The 17,008-nt window shown below is 35.0% G+C and overlaps 1 protein-coding gene across 8 annotated transcripts in view; it reads right to left on the bottom strand.

Annotated features, from left to right (window-relative positions):
* The window catches only part of PCDH11X (protocadherin 11 X-linked), a 729,120-nt gene that overhangs the window by 126,160 nt on the left and 585,952 nt on the right, over positions 1 to 17,008 (bottom strand). For 5 of the 8 annotated variants that reach the window (XM_021080416.1, XM_021080409.1, XM_021080414.1 and 2 more), the window contains one exon: positions 199 to 222. The exons of the other annotated variants lie outside the window; for them this stretch is intronic. In XM_021080416.1, the coding sequence (XP_020936075.1) occupies positions 205 to 222 (18 nt within the window). In that variant the 3' untranslated portion in view covers positions 199 to 204. The remainder of the gene's footprint in view (positions 1 to 198; positions 223 to 17,008) is intronic. 8 annotated transcript variants of the gene reach the window in all.

Raw genomic sequence — 17,008 nt, 5'->3', positions numbered from 1 at the left:
TATACATAACTTGGAAAAAGCATCCAGTTATATCCAACTGACTGAATACCTTTCTTAGATATCAGTTTGTTTTAAGCATACTAAAAACGTATTTGAAGCAAACAGTTGAAATTGCAATGTTTTATGAAAAACAAACACAAAATCATTTTAAAATGAAACATGCACCGTGGTTATGACTTGTGTTGATTTCTACTGTACCTTTCTTTAGTCCAGGAATGAAAGCTAAAAAGAGAGTTTGATAAAATTAAATACAATAAATATTTTCTCTTATTCCCAACACATTATATTAATTTACTTAAATAAATGTAAATTGTAATACATTGCAATATATTTTCAACTTCATTTTGCAGATAATGTGATAACTAAGATAGATAAGGTAGAATATGATAACCCATAAAAACCTGTCTCCTGTAGTGTGTTTTTCTAAAGTCAGATCAAGCCTATGCTGACCTCTTAGGAAGTAATGATTGGTCCTTCTCCTAAAGCCATGTATTATTGAACTCAATATTTTTGCAAGAACTCAATAGATTTTTCTCACTTACTTTCTATGGTAACAAAGTATAGTCTCTACTAAAACTTCAGTTTTAATCATGGAACCTCCTATAGGAAGTGTAGTATAAGGAAAACATTGTTGCTTTTCCTCCAAGTCTGATATGGAAAAAATAATGGGAAAAAATTACCAGACACTAACATGATTAAGACACTTTAAAAAAATAATACAGCTATTTTCACAACTAAAATTTCACTTATTTCTCACCATTAGAAATGGAGGATTTGAGATCATTATAGTTATTATCCAGATAAATTCCAGCATTGCATTATTAAGCGACTTCTTTCAAAACACTGTAAGATAATGCTTGGCCTAAAACAAATAGCAAAGTCTATTATATATTTATAAACACTTGAATATGTGTTGATTTGGACAAATGACTCTCAGTTTTATTATTTGTAAAATTTTAAAGCCAAGAGTAAAAATTATTTTCTGATATGTTTAATAACATGCGTATAAGAATAAAAATTTTTAAGATAAACATTTTGAACTTGTTTAAAATCTATTTTGAATAAAATTCAAATGTTATGAAACTAAAAATGTATGAAATGTTTAGAGAGAAGCAATAGGTCAGGGATAGACAGAACAATGGAGGTGAAAGTAATGTTTCTACACAATAATATGGATTAATGAGAGAGCAATGCACAGCATTGTAAGTGTCGACATATACACGACACATTTATTTTTCATCATAAAGTGTTTCATCTATAAGCAATGTAATTTAATGGTAATACGAGTTGAAGCATAAAATAAAAAAAAAACAGTTCTTTTTCAAGACACATTAGGTAAGACTGATCTTCTAAATACAATTCTTCAACCCTGCACCACTCAAGTAATGGTTTTACTTCAATGATAAGTATCTCTCTCTCACATTCACACACACAATATTTCAATTTGTTAATGGAATTGATGATCAATTCCTTAATATCTAATGTACTAGAGTGAAAAAGAAAACCTGCCTTAAGCAGAGAAATAATGAAGTGCTTGCTTTCATTTTTAAGGCTAATTTCAGTGTGGTCCAGACCTTAGTTAATAAAATCTTTTCTAATTTGGTAACTGAAAGGGTCAGAAAAAACATAAATGTGCTTGGTCTAGACTTATTTCTAAGGATAAGGAGGCACAAATAAAAGATGTAAAACAAGTGACATGGAAACAATGAAAAAGAAAACAAACATTTTAAAAACTTATCCCAGGAGACACTTAGCTTCCAAGCTGAAAAATGAAAATTGGTTTATAAACCAATACAGTCAAATATTGATCAATTTTCCTTAAAATTCAGGACAATAAGCAGATTCTGAATAAAATTTTCAGCTCTGAAGATACTTAAATTCATCACATGAAAAATAGTCAAAAAGGGTCACATTTTCCCACTCTAAAGCAATATAAGTTCTCATATGCTAACACGATATCAATAGTCATTATAATTACAAAAATTTTTTGCATAAAGTCCATCTCCAAATGCATCCCTAAATACCAATTGCTTCATAAAGTTTAAAGGTTTATCACTGATATTTTTGAAGCATCCACATTTCTCAAGATTTTTCCAAGATCAAAGTAAGCATAGCCTTTGTCATTTGAGATACTAGGATCAATGTCAATCACTATACCAGCAATGATTTTTTTTTTTACTAATTAATCCAACCAGTTATATTAGAATGACTGTATAATTTATGTGTAACTGAAAGTGAAATTTTACTAATAAAATGAATATATTTGGAGCTCCTGTCATGGCTCAGTGGAAATGAATCTGACTAGCGTCCATATGGATGCAGGTTCGATCTCTGACCTTGCTCAGTGGGTTAAGGATCCAGGGACAGCTCCTATTCAACCCCTAGCCTGGGTACTTCCATATGCTCTGGGTGCGGCCCTAAAAAGACAAAAAATAAATAAAATAAAATAATGAATATATTTAATAAGATGCATTAGCTTTTACCAATAAAATTGTTTTCCAGATAAGTATTCAACAATTTAATATATTAATTAATAAATTAAAACACAATTAATAGTTCAGGTTTCATTATTTTTATTTACACATGCAATAATAATATAAAAATTTAACTTTGTGTAAGTGCTTACTTTGAAACATACTTGAGGTTTTTATATTACTTTCTAAATTTATACCTCAAACAAAATCTTTAGCAAAGTAACATGAATAATTAATTAGTAAACAGCATAAATTACTGGGATTCTTGTACTACAAAGTTTAAATTAAGGAAACACATTTTATAGTAAGAAATGCAGCTTCTACATAAGTCACATAAAATTACAAAAATTTTTCACAATAACAATACCCAAAAATGTTGTATTACTCTCTGCAAATGTATTTTAACATTTTGTTCATAATCCTAACAGGAGTGTTTAAATACTCAACAAGCAATAAGTGTTGTGCATGTGTGAAAATATCTGGATAAGTGTGAAAGAATTACTGATAAATAATACTTAGTAGCTTAAAGGTCAACAGAGCTCACCACAAAATTGAGAGTGTTGGCTTAATGTTTGTTGATCAAGTATCATGTATCAATCTATAACTGCCATTTACTTCAATAAAGTAATAATGATTATAGTTGATTTATTATGTATAATTTTTAAAGTCACATAATAAAGCTACTTCAATGAAATTTCTGAAAGATCATAATGTAGAGGATTAATAAGATTTGATAACTTCTTTTCTTTTTCTTTTTTTTTGGCAGTGCCTGAGGCATGTGGAAGTTCCCAGGCCAGGGACTGGACTAGTGCAACAGTAGCGACAACACTGGATCTTTAAGGGAATTCTAGATTTGAGAGCATTTTTAAGGTATTCATTTGGAGATAATCAGCTCTATTTATCAATAGAGTCAATTGAAGGATAATGTGTTCTATAAGTATTAAGTAAATATTTAAATGTTTCTTTATTTAATACATTGCCATGTCTCCTCCTTAACTCAGCTATGCATCATCTATGTCTTCTCATTAACTCAGTACTTTGCACTGCTTATTATGCTTCCAAAACAGGAAAAAAAAAAAAAAAAGATAAGTGAAGATCCAATTCACCTAAAACTCAACATGGATTCTAAGTTATTATGGACTAGCTTTTTTTTTTTTTTTTTTTTTTTTTGGCCTTTTTGGGCCACACCTGCAGCATATGGAAGCTCCCAGGCTAGGGATCAAAGCACAGCTGCAGCTGCCAGCCTATGCCATAGCCACAGCAACATGGGATCCAAGCCACATTTGTGACCTACACCATGGCTCACAGCAATTCTGGATCCTTAACCCACTAAGCAGGGCCAGGGATTGAACACCCTTCCTCATGGATTCTAGTCGTTACCACTGAGCCATGAATGGAACACCCTATTATGGACTAACTTTTGAGAACAAGTTCCTCATTTATTTTCTTATGCCAAGCCACACAGGGTTTTGCACTGAAGGTCACAGCAGAATCAGTATAAAAATAAAAATACTGAACTTTGCAATGCCAAATTAATAGGCTGATACCTGCTTTTCTTTGAATAGTGCTAATTTTAAAGCATTCTACAAGATGTGCCAAGACGATCCAATTCTTCTTGATGTAGAATTCAAATCACCCCAGTGCATCTCCTGTTGATTGCAAAACTAATAATCTATGGCTTTATTGTACTTATGTAGATAACCTCAAGTATATTTCAAAGTAGGCACTTACACAAAATTAAATTTTTATATTATTATTGCATGTGTAAAAAAAATAATGAAACCTGAACCACACAAATAGTGAAATTCAAATCAAATTTTCTGTTCAAATTGTGTGAAAGGTTAAGGCTGCAAATGCAAAATCTACAAGGTGATTAGTATAATGATTATTTTATTTATAACATGAGCAGTGTTGCAAATATAAACTAAATTTCTCATCTCTGTATATTAAAATTTGCATCCATATACCTTTGGGTCTTGAGTTTCAATAAGTTAGTTTACTCCTGGATCAAGAAATATTCATTACCTGTAGTTGTATAATGATCATAACAATCCAATTTCATAGGATTTCCAACTACAGATGTGATAAATTCATTTAGTAATAAAAAAAATTTAAAAAAAGAAATATTCATTAACAAATTGACAACTAAATATAGAGACTAAAACTTAGAAATTCAACTCTTTTCACTAAATATGCAGTTACTATTTTCTACAATAATATAATTTTGCTTGACCAAACTCATGCTGTGCCACACCAAATGGCTCCTCTTCCTTTTTAGCTTAGAGTGGTACATATTTTTAAATTTCTGAAGTTAACACATTTTTTTCTGAATTGTAATGAATATTACAAAGGCTTTCTAATTCATAAACTATTGGCTATATTTTCTGCCTTTTAATTCAGGGGATATTTTTCAGGCCACAGCTTAGACTTGTATGTCTATTAAAATTCCTCTAGTTAACTCATTTTTCCTATGCATCACAAAATCTTTCTAATCCATAATCAATTGGTTTTCTGACCTTTTATTTAGGGGATGTCTTTGGGACCACTAAAAGATAATACTTTCAAGTGTCATTTTCTTTTTCATGTTGACAGTGTTTAAGCACAGATGTACAACTTAAATTTTTTTTTTGGCCATGCCTGTGGCATATGGAAGTACTCGGGCCAGGGATCAAACCTGCGCCACAGATGCAACCCAAGCTGCTGCAGTGACAAGGCTGGATCCTTAACCCACTGTTCCACAAGAGAACTATAAGGTAAAATTTAAATTTTATCTAGTATAAAATAAGTTCACAGGCCATGGACCTAAGCCCATTGACTCAATGTTTGACTCAACATTCTCAGTATACATATGAGGTTAAAAAAAATGAAATGACTTAAAATGTACAAACATACAACTAGAAGATACATAAGGTATAGAAATCTAAGGCTTAGTATACTAGTTACAGTAAAAATAATGTACTTCAAAACTAAGAGACTAGGTCATAAATCTTCTCACCTCAAAAAAGAAATGATAATTATATGTGACATGATCGAGGTATTAGCTAAAGTTTCAGTGGTAATCATATTGCAAAATGTGAATATATCAAATCAACACATTTCACACTTTAAACTTACACAAGGTTATAAGTCAATTAATAAATAAAAGGAAGTGAAATTACTTATCTTAGAGCCACGTAACTAATTAAAGGAAGTAGAGTTAGGACTCACGTTTTCTCTACTGAAGAAGTCACACTCTATGAAATATTTTATTGATGGTTTATTGATCATTTCCAAGAGATGGAAAAAATATGTGTATCAAAACCTATTTAGTCAAGACAAACATTACAGGAAGTATCAAAAAAAATCAGTGCTTTTAGAATATATTCAGGGGAAATTCCAATGTAGATGAATAAGAAATGTTATTTACCTTTCTATGTACACACCAATTGACAAGGGCAAAATAAGAGAAGAGCATACTTTCAGAATCAAAATCTTGGGAGTTCCCATTGTGGCTCATCAGAGATGAATCCAACTAGTCTCACTAAGCAGGCTAAGGATCCTGTGTTGCCGTGATCCTGTGTTGCCATGAACTCCACAGGGTATTTTGTCTTTTCACATGAATATACCCATTATTAAAAATATTAAGCTCTGCACACCATTTAAGGTACAGTTCAGAAACAAAGAGATTTCATTGGAGAAACATTTATATTTATATTTATATTTATATATAATATACATAATAGAAACAAGGAAAGGAAATAGGGCATAAAATTAACATTTCAAAACCTGCTTTAATTCTTTGGACAGAGGTTGATACACTTTTATACAAGGAAGCATAATTTTAAAATCCATAAGAAACTATTTTCAATAATATTCTATTTTTGACTGTCAATAAATACTGCATAGCTTTCCAAAACAATATTCTATTAATTTCACTTTAAAATTCTGTGCCAAATGAGAAAGATTGTAAACATTATTTATTGATAGTATTTTTTTCTCCCAATGCATCAATATAGAGAGATGTGTCTGGATGGACTAAGAAAATTTCAAATAAATTGGTTATTTTATGATGTATCTCAATATTTACATATCACATATTTAGGTAGATAAAATGACTGAAAGAAAAAGTATGGTGTTGGAAGTGTAATCTGACTTGATGATTCTCTTTTTTTTTTTTCATTTTTCCTCTTCATTTTTAAATTTTATTTATTTTTGAAATTACTCAATGAATTTTATTACATTTGTAGGTGTACAACAATCATCACAACACAATTTTATAGAATTTCCATCCCAAACCCCCAGCCCATCTCCCCACCCCCCAAGCTGTCTCCTTTGGAAACCATGATTTTTTCAAATTGTGGTTTCCAAACTGTGAGTCAGTATCTGTTCTGCAAAGAAGTTCACTGTGTCCTTTTTTTAGATTTCACATGTAAGTGATAGCATTTGATGTTGGTGTCTCACTGTCCGACTGACTTCACCTAGCGTGATAATTTCTAGGTCCATCCATGTTACTACAAATGCCATTATTTTCTTTCCTTTCAATGGCTGAGTAATATTCTGTTGTGTATGTATACAACATCTTTATCCACTCCTCTGTCAAAGGACATTTAGGTTGTTTCCATGTCTTAGCTATTGTATATAGTGTTTCAATGAACACTGGAGAAAATGTGTATTTTCGAGTCTTGGCTATTGCATATAGAGTGCTGCAATGAACATACGGGTGCATGTATCTTTTTCAATGAAAGTTTTGTCTGGATGTGTGCCCAGGAGTGGGGTTGCTGGGCCATATGGTGGTTCTATATTTAGTTTTTTGAGGTATTTCCACAATTTTTTCCTTAGTAGTGCTTGTACCAATTTAAACTCCCATGAAGAGTGTTGGAGGACTTGATGATTCTAAGCCAGAGACAAAGAGGATGGATGAGTATCCCAGAGGACAAGGTACAGTGGTTGAAACGTCATTATAAAATCTTGTATATCACAAATAACAGAATGTAGGGTTCCTAAATTTTGTCATATTAAGGCTTTTATACCCAAACTGTCTCTTCGAGAAATTAAAGAAGTAGAGAGGGTTGGAATTGACATATACCATAAGATCTACAAATAGATCGATACCAAGGACCTACAGTATAGCACAGGGATTCTCTTTATACATATGCTTTCATCTTCTCATATGCTATGCTAGCACCTAGGAAGTTGTGATTTCCTGTAATCACAGTGAATTAATACCAGCTTAGTCATAATACCAAGTTGGTAATTTTAAATAATTGGAGATTTTTTGTTTGTTTTCTATTTTCTATCCTTTCTCTCTTATATATATTTTATTGGGACTTTTGTGACAGTATAATCAAAAGCTTTGGCAGAAATTTTCATTCTTGGAACTGACTAGCTATTCATCAGTTGTATTTTAACATTGGAGAAAGGAGTTAAATTTGAAGCAATAAGTCATTTCTTAAAAAACAGTTTCAGGCTAATTTTATCCTTTCAACAATTTAAGGCATTGTAGCGAAGACAAATGACAAATAAATGTATTGCAAGACTTATATTTCCATTAGGACAGTAAAATGAAATGAAATCCAAATTCATGTTTGCTTGATACCAAAAGAAGTATTTTTTTACGTTTAGATGTAAACTATTTTAAAATCTAGTAATTAATGACAATATCCACAGGTAATTTTTATTCATAAAATTATTTTATATTTCAAATGTCAAATTAGTTTTAAATCTCAAATGTCAGTGGATAAACCTGACATATGGAAGTCTGGATAGAGAACTTAGGAATAAATAAGAAGAGACATTTTCCATATGGTGAAGCATTGGTTATCACCAATGTGGGGAACCAATCTTCTTAGATGATATGTTGATAAATACTTTTGTCAGCAAAGAACAAAGAGTAAAAGACAGTGCCACAAACATTAAGAGGAAATGAAAAGTAGAAGCAAGCTATTTCAAACTAAATTAAATAAAAATTTATATGGAAGACAGAGGAATAGAAGGACTGGAGCCAACTTCTCTCCTAAAAACAACAAAATTGACAACTAAAGGCTGAGCAATCTCCACTCAAATGGACTGGAAACCTAAAAAAGATACCCTACTCCAGAAGAAAAAGAGGAGGACACATCAAGAGGTAGGAGGGGTGATTTCACGATATAAACAACTCCATACCTCAGGAGTGGGAAGCACCACAGACTGGAAAGTAACTGCTTCACAGAGACTCACCTACAGGAGTGAGAGTTCTTAGCCCCACATCAAACCCTCACCTGTGGGGATCTGGCACTGGAAGAAAGAGCCCCCAAAGCATCTGGCATTGAAGGCCAGTGGGGCTTGTGCACAACAGCTCCACAGGACTGGGGGAAACAGAGACCCCAGTCTTAAAAGGTACACATGGACTTTCACGTGCACTGGATCCCAGGGCAGAGCGAGGTCTCCATAGGAATCTGGGTTAAACCTGACTGCAGTTCTTGGAGGTCATCCAGAGAAAACAGGGGTGAATGTGGCTTGTTGTGAGGGAGGGACATTGAAGGCAAAGCTCTTGGGAATACTCAGCAGCTGCCTTTCTCTGGAGGTGGCCATTTTGGGAAAATCTGGCCCACCCATCAGTCATCCTGAGAAGCCCCAGGGCAAACAACAATCCAGTTGGGATCACAGCCATACCCATCAGTAAACAGGCTATCCAAAGACCCCTCAGGCACACAGCTGCCTCTAATCCCATCCAGAGACTAAGTTCCGCCCACCAGAGGATTAGAATCGGCTCCACCTACCAGTGGGCAGGCCTCAGTCCCTCCCATCAGGAAGCCTACAGCAAGCCCCCAGACCAAATTCAGCCACAAGGGGGGCAGACACCAGAAGTAATTGAGGCTACAACTCTATTATCTGTAAAAAAGGTTACCACACCAAAAACCTATAAAAATGAAAAGACAGAGAACTATAACTCAGATGAGAGGGAAAGGAAAAACCCCAGAAAATCAGCTAAGCGAGGAGGAGATTCTCAGCCTCCAGGAAAAAGACTTTAGACTGTTGATGCTGAAGATGATGCAAGACATTGGAAATAAACTGGAGGCAAAGATGGATAACTTACAGGAAACACTGACCAAAGGGATACAAGATATAAAACTGAAACAAGAAGAGATGCAAAATACAACAACTGAAATAAAAAACTCACTAGAAGCAGCTAACAGCAGAATATAGGAGGCAGAAAAACGAATAAGTGAGGTGGAGGACAGATTAGTGGAAATTATGGATGTGGAACAGAAAAGAGAAAAAAGATTGAAAACAAATGAAGAGAGTCTCAGAGAACTCTGGGACAATGTGAAACGCACCAACATCCGTATTATAGGGGTGCCAGAAGGAGAAGAGAGAGAGAAGGGGACAGAAAAAATATTCGAAGAGATAATAGCTGAAAACTTCCCTCACATGGGAAAGGAACCGCTCACTCAAATCCAGGAAGCACAATGAGGACCATATAAAATAAACCCAAGGAGGAATACCCTGAGACACATATTAATCAAACTGACCAAAATTAAAGACAAAGAGAACATTTTGAAAGCAACTAGGGAAAAGAAACAAGTAACATACAAGGGAACCCCAATAAGGTTATCAGCAGATTTTTCAGCAGAAACTCTGCAGGCCAGAAGGGAGTGGCATTATATACTTAACGTGATGAAAGGAAACAACCTCCAACCAAGACTGCTTTACCCAGCAAGGCTCTCATTCAGATTTGAAGGAGAAATCCAAAGATTGACAGATAAGCAAAAGTTGAGAGAATTCAGCAACACTAAACCAGCCTTACCACAAATACTAAAGGAACTTCTCTAGGCAGAAAAGAAAAGAAGCAACAGGAAACAAAAATTCCACAAATGACAAGGCTCACCAGTAAAGGTATATATATAGTAAAGATATGAAATCATCCATGCACAATTATACCACCAAAATCAGAAATCATGAGAAGAGGAGTGTACAAATGCAGGACACTGGAGATGCACTTGCAATTAAGAGAACAACAACTTAAAACAATCTCATATACATATAGACTCTTATATCAAAACTTCAGAATAACTGCAAACCAAAAATCTACCATTGATATACAAACAAGGAATCTCTGGAGAAGAAACATATCTCATAGTAAATAAGTGCATAATCCACCATGAAGGGGGTCATTTGACATCATTCTTGGAATGCTGAAGTCTCCTTAGGTCTGATTCTGATTCCCTCTCCATCAAAGAATTTATGATAATTATAATTAAATAATGCAACTGTATAATTAAATAATATAGTTCTACAATTGTATTATTAATAACCATTTCTCTCCATGGTACAATGTAAGATCTATAATGTCTTGTTTATCACATCACCTAGAATGGTGTAATGCCTATATTGAAGAATCAATAAGATGTAACAAATTGTGAGGACATATTTATATAGTTACACTGTTTTTTAACCAATTTATGCATTTTATATTTTACTTATTTTCAGAGGGTGTATTATTTTTTTTATTCTTACCAGTTAATTTATTCTTTTTATTATGCTATATAAAATATTTAATGGTATATAAGGCTTTCTTCTTTATAAATTTATAAATTTTAGTTGCATAATATACACAATTTTAATATAATGCTAATTTTTAAAGAAAAATTGAAATGTAATAGATAACTCCAGAGGGAGTCACTTAATCTGTTTCTTAAGATCTATGATATAATAATCTGTGTGAATGTAATTGTGTTTAAATGTATGTGTTTTATTCTGTAAAAAGTAAAAATAAAATTTCAGAATAAAAAAAAATTTATATGTACAGGAAGAGGAGGAAGAGGAGGAAGGACATATTTTATCAGTATGACAGATTAACTCACTGCACAAGCCATGTTAAAAGGTTTTTTGAATAAACCAAATGCTATCTGCCTTAGAAATCATCTGCACTTCATGATTAGAAGACACAGATTCAAGGTAAAAGCTCTTTGAATACTCAAAATATAAATGTTATATATTTGGTGTTTGCAAAAGGAAAACATATCACTTGGAGATAAAATATTACCTAAGATCTACTTTTTACACAATAAGGAAAGAAATATAAATCTTTCCTATAGTATAAGTTTGATTCTATATTCACTTGAGTTCCTAAGTATTAATCTCTCCCTTTACTTTAGCTAAGTTTCTTCAAACACAAATTGATAATGTTTTTGCTAGCCAGGTTGGGGAATCCATACATGAATTGTGTCAAATATGCCGATTAGTATTGCTAAGAATCTGACTGCAATTTGGCCTAAGAAAATCTAAACCATGACCAGACAAGGCATTTATTTAAAATGTATTTCAGACCTATCTAGTCCTCTAATGCTCATTGTACTCAAAACATTATGACACAAGGATGTTCAAGAAAGGACAATTACAATATTCTAAGCATGTCCCTTGATCCCTGATCCTTAAGTAGTAATACTTTCCTATTTTGTTTCTATGCTTGTACTGGATCATATAGAGAAGTAACCAGTATTCACTCATTTACATGGTTACAATTTACTGAAAAGTGATTCTACTATATGTTTTTTAAATAGAATTAAATTCAAGTTCTACATGAACTTTGTAAAATTGAAAGGAAAATTCAGTAATCAAATTCAATACCCAAACCACAACGTATGTTTCCAACAACACAATACTCAATTATTCCGAGCTTTCCTCTCTAATTTGAAATATTATACCTAGATTTCTATTGTCAAGAGAAAGAGAAACATATTGATATTTTAAATAATGAATGCTAATTGATTTAGATCTAAGAATAGAGGGCTTTTTTTTCTACTAGAACAATTTTGCTTGTTTTTTTTTTTTTTTTTAAGAATATAGATTATCCCTAAAGTTTGGCTAAGTTAAAAGATGAATATGATATGCGGTTTTGAACTAAATATACATGAATTTGTAATTATTTTCTTTAAACTTTACTTCCTATAAAATTTAATTGATAACATCAAAAAGAATCAAAGCTAGTGTACCATTACATATTTGCAACTTAAAACCATATGTAATTATCAATAAACTCTGAAGACCTATCACAAAATGCTTTCATTTTGAAAAATAGGCACTTTCAGGAATGGACACACAATATTCCTGACTATCATATTGCTCTTTAATTCAAATAATTTAAATGAGATACATTGGAAATAAGATATAATTCACAATTAATCATATAATCTGAATCAAGGATTAGGAGCCATAAATATTTAACAGAATGCAGTACTGATACTAATAAACATGATGTCACTAAACCTAAAAATATTAATAAGTATGCATGTGTGATGACAAAAAAAAAAATTCTCAGAAAACAAATCCTTTACATAGGGGAAATATGTTCAGGCCATATATAATCAAAAATCCAAACATATCCTGAGCTAAAATGATACAATACATTTAAGAGCATGTAATAATTTATTAATACATTCAATATTTTTGATCACTTTTTTGGTTTAAGACTAAGTTCAGTATGACATATTTAGGAAAAGATTATACAAAGAACAACCTAGAATAGCATCTGGCACTGTTAAGTACTTGACAAATATTTGTTAAGTCAATGAAAAAATGTTGAATGTTTGAATGTCAATATGCCACAATCCCCCTGTGACTCTTATTCCAGCTCAGCGAAAAATAACAAAACCAAATCTAAGGATGAGAGAAAAAAGTCTATATTGTATGCCCATATCTAACCTATTTCTTATCGTTTTGGGGCAAATTTTCTAAATGGCCTTTTTTTTCAGATTTTGTATAATCTATTTCTGTTATAATGAACATCTTTTGACATTACTGCCTTGGTTTACCAAGTCATGAATTCTCCACCAATAAGAGCTTCTGGAACTCTCATCTTTCATGATTTTTAACCTTCAAAGAAGAAAGATACTTTTTACCGACTCTACTTGTTTAGAGGGAATTCCCAAATCTGAAATATAAAATAAAGCATCTCTGACATTCATTAAAACAAAAACATTTACCCTCTTTAGAGAGAGAGGACAAGATGGCGGAGGAGTAGGGGGACACGCTCGCCCTCTCCCACAAACACAACAAAAAAAGCACATCTACAGAATAAATGACTCACACAGAACAGCAACCAATCGCTGGCAGAGGAACCTAAACTCCAATAACAGCAAGAAGTTCGTGACATTACTGGGCAGAACGGGAGAAAAGAGGAGAGTGAGAGAAGGTGAATCTGAGCAGGATGGGCGCTCCCGAAAGGGAACTGCGGAGAAGAAAGGGATTCCACACCTTGGAAACTCACCTACACGGGGGAAAGATCAAGTGAACCGGAGGAATCTCCAGATGCAGAGAAGAGTGTAGCAGTAAGTTGGAGTACTGAAAAGCCGATCAAGAACCGAATGGACCGTCTGAACTACAGGCACAGTCAACAAAAACTGAGACGCCTGGGTGGGGGCTGGGCACCGAGTCCTCGGCTCCAGAGGTTAGTCCCTGGGCTGGGGGGGGGGGGCAAAGCAGAAACTGCTTGGGAGGTCTAGAAACCAATGGATGGGGCAGAGACTGCCTGGGAGACTAGAAAACAAAGCTGTCCGGCAGAGGAAGGGAACAATACTCTAGGGGCGGGGAAGTGGAAAGCCGCATCAGAGGGAACCTGGGAGAAGAGCCTGGTCTGCGCCCATGCTGGGGAGGGGAGAGAAGGGGTGGGTCTCCATAGAATACCCCCCACACCACAGCAAGCTGACAGGCCTGCTAGCTAGCTGAAAGCTGTGCTTCCCAGTGCATTCCCTCCCCCCACCCCCGCCACCCCCTATGCTCTCACCGAACCTGGGGCTGCCTGCCATCCAGGAGTGCTGGCCTCAACAATTGCCTGAAGCCTACCACCGCAGGGGCTGTCCCTGCACAGGCCTGCTTGCCCTTTGGAGGGTCTACACTTCCGCAGAGTAGCACCAAACACCACCAGCCCCCGAGAAAAAGCCTGCAGCCCAGAAAAGCTAGAACAAGCCTAGCCAGGCCATGAATAGATCTGCCTAATCCTCGGATGGTTTTTCTGAGTCGGGCTGCCCCAGGGAGGAGCCTCTTCGGTTTCCAACGGCCCTTCTACCCACCCAAGCCCCCAGGGGGTGCCCTAGTGGATCAGCTGCATAGGACTGCCAGCTCCAGGAAGGACCCCCTGCAGCCCAGAAAAGCTGCAACAAGCTTGGCCAGACTCTGAAAAGATCTGCCTACATTCTCAGGCTGTCCATCTGAGTTGGGCTGCCCTAGGGAAGAGCCTCTCAGGTTCTCAGTGACCCAGATAGCTGCTCCAGCCCCCAAGGGGGTGATGCACTCCTGAGGAACAGCTACCCAACTCCACCAACCCCCTGCAAGAACCCCACAGCCTAAAAACACCAGAGCAAGCTCTGCATGACCAAGTAAAATCTGCTACCATCGTGGGGTGGACCTCCCAGTCCTGTCTGCCCTCAGGAAGTCCTCCTTTGCTTCAAAGAAACACTGTTAGCCCCATCAACACTCCAGAAAAGCCACACTGCCTCAAAAGAGATTGACCAACAACGCCAGCCCTCAGGAAATAATCCACGGCAGTGACAAGGCAAACACTGCCCGATCACAGAGAGTACAACTCCCTCAGGAGAAAGAAAACAACAAGCAAGATGAACAAGCTGAGAAACCACCCCCAGTCAAACCATCAGGAGAACTCACCTAAAACAGTCAACAATGAAACAGATCTTTGCAGTCTGACAGACCTGGAGTTCAAAAGAGAAATAGTGAAAATACTGAAGGAATTAAGAGAAGATATGAACAGTAATACAGACTCCCTCAGAAAGGAACTAGAAAATATAAGGAGGAGCCAAGAAAAACTACAACATTCAGTTGCAGAGATGCAAACGGAACTAAGGGCAGTAAAAACCAGAATGAATAATGCAGAAGAATGAATCAGTGATATGGAAGATAGAATAATGGAAATCACTCACTCCGGTCAACACACAGAAAACCAAATGAAGAAACAGGAAAGCAATATAAGAGACCTATGGGATAATATAAAGCAGGCCAATCTACACATAATAGGAATTCCCGAAGGAGTAGAAAAAGATAAGGGGATGGGAAATATATTTGAAGAAATTATCGATGGAAACTTCCCAAATCTAAAGGACACTGGGTTCAAGATACAGGAAGCACAGAGGGCCCCAAACAAACTGAACCCAAACAGACCCACACCAAGACACATCAAAATAAAAATGGCAAAAATTAGTGATAAAGAGAGGATCCTAAAGGCAGCAAGAGAAAAACAGAATGTTACCTACAAGGGAACCCCCATAAGAAGATCAGCTGATTTCTCTACAGAAACACTACAGGCCAGGAGGGAATGGCAAGAGATATTTAAAGTGCTACAGGGAAAAAAAAATGCAACCTAGAATACTCTATCCAGCAAGAATATCATTTAAAAGAGAAGGGAAAATAAAAATTTTTCCCAACAGACAAAAACTTAAAGAATACAGCAACACAAAACCCAGGTTAAAGGAAATATTGAAAGGGCTTCTCTAAACCAAAAAGAAAGGAAGGAAAGGGAAGAAAAAAGAAAAGAAAAAAAAAAAAAGAAGAAGAGGAGGAGGAAGAACTAGGACTGAGGAAACCACAATCAGAGAGCAGTCACTCAAATAAGCCAGCATACAGATTTAATCATGAACATGCTTCAGACAAAATAAAATTAAAAAGAAAAAAATAGAGTCATCAAAACCATAAAATGTGGGCAAGGGATGTTAGGAAGTAAATAACCCTTTTTGTTTGTTTGTTTGTATGTTTTTCTTCTTAATTTCAATATAGTAATGAAGTGTTTGAACTTACAGGACCATCAGGCTAAAACACACAATTATGGGAAGGGGTTAGCATACTTAAAAAACAGGGCAACCACAAGCCAAAACCAAATATTGCATTTGCAAAAAATGAAAAAAAAAATACACTCAAGCAGATAATAACAGGAGACCATCCAACCAAAAAAAAGAAAAAAAAAAAAAAAAAAAAAAAGAAAAAGAAAGGAAGAATGCAGAACCATAGAATCAACTGGAACACGAGGTTCAAATGGCAATAAATAATCATCTATCAATTATCACCTTAAATGTCAATGGACTGAATGCCCCAATCAAAAGACATAGAGTGGCTGAGTGAATAAAAAGGCAAAAACCTTCAATATGCTGCCTACAAGAAACTCACCTTAGGACAAAAGATACATATAGATTGAAAGTGAAAGGGTGGGGAAAATATTTCACGCCAATAGACATGACAGAAAAGCAGGAGTCCCAACGCTCATATCAGAAAAAATAGACTTTAAAAGGAGTCACAACGCTCATATCAGACAAAATAGACTTTAAAACAAAAGACATAAAGAAAGACAAAAAAGGACACTACTTAATGACTAAGGGATCCATCCAAGGAGAGGATGTTACTATCATCAACATATATGCCCCAAATACAGGAGCACCCAGATACATACAACAAATATTAACAGACATAAAGGGAGATATTGATGAGAATACAATCAGAGTAGGAGACCTAAATACCCCCCTCACATCAATGCACAGATCCTCTAGGTAGAAAACCAATAAAGCAACAGAGAT

This window comes from Sus scrofa, chromosome X, assembly GCF_000003025.6.
Source record: "Sus scrofa isolate TJ Tabasco breed Duroc chromosome X, Sscrofa11.1, whole genome shotgun sequence".
Classification (NCBI taxonomy): domain Eukaryota; kingdom Metazoa; phylum Chordata; class Mammalia; order Artiodactyla; family Suidae; genus Sus; species Sus scrofa.
The sequence above is the reverse complement of the archived record's forward strand: the minus strand, read 5'-3'. Positions and strand labels throughout refer to the sequence as shown.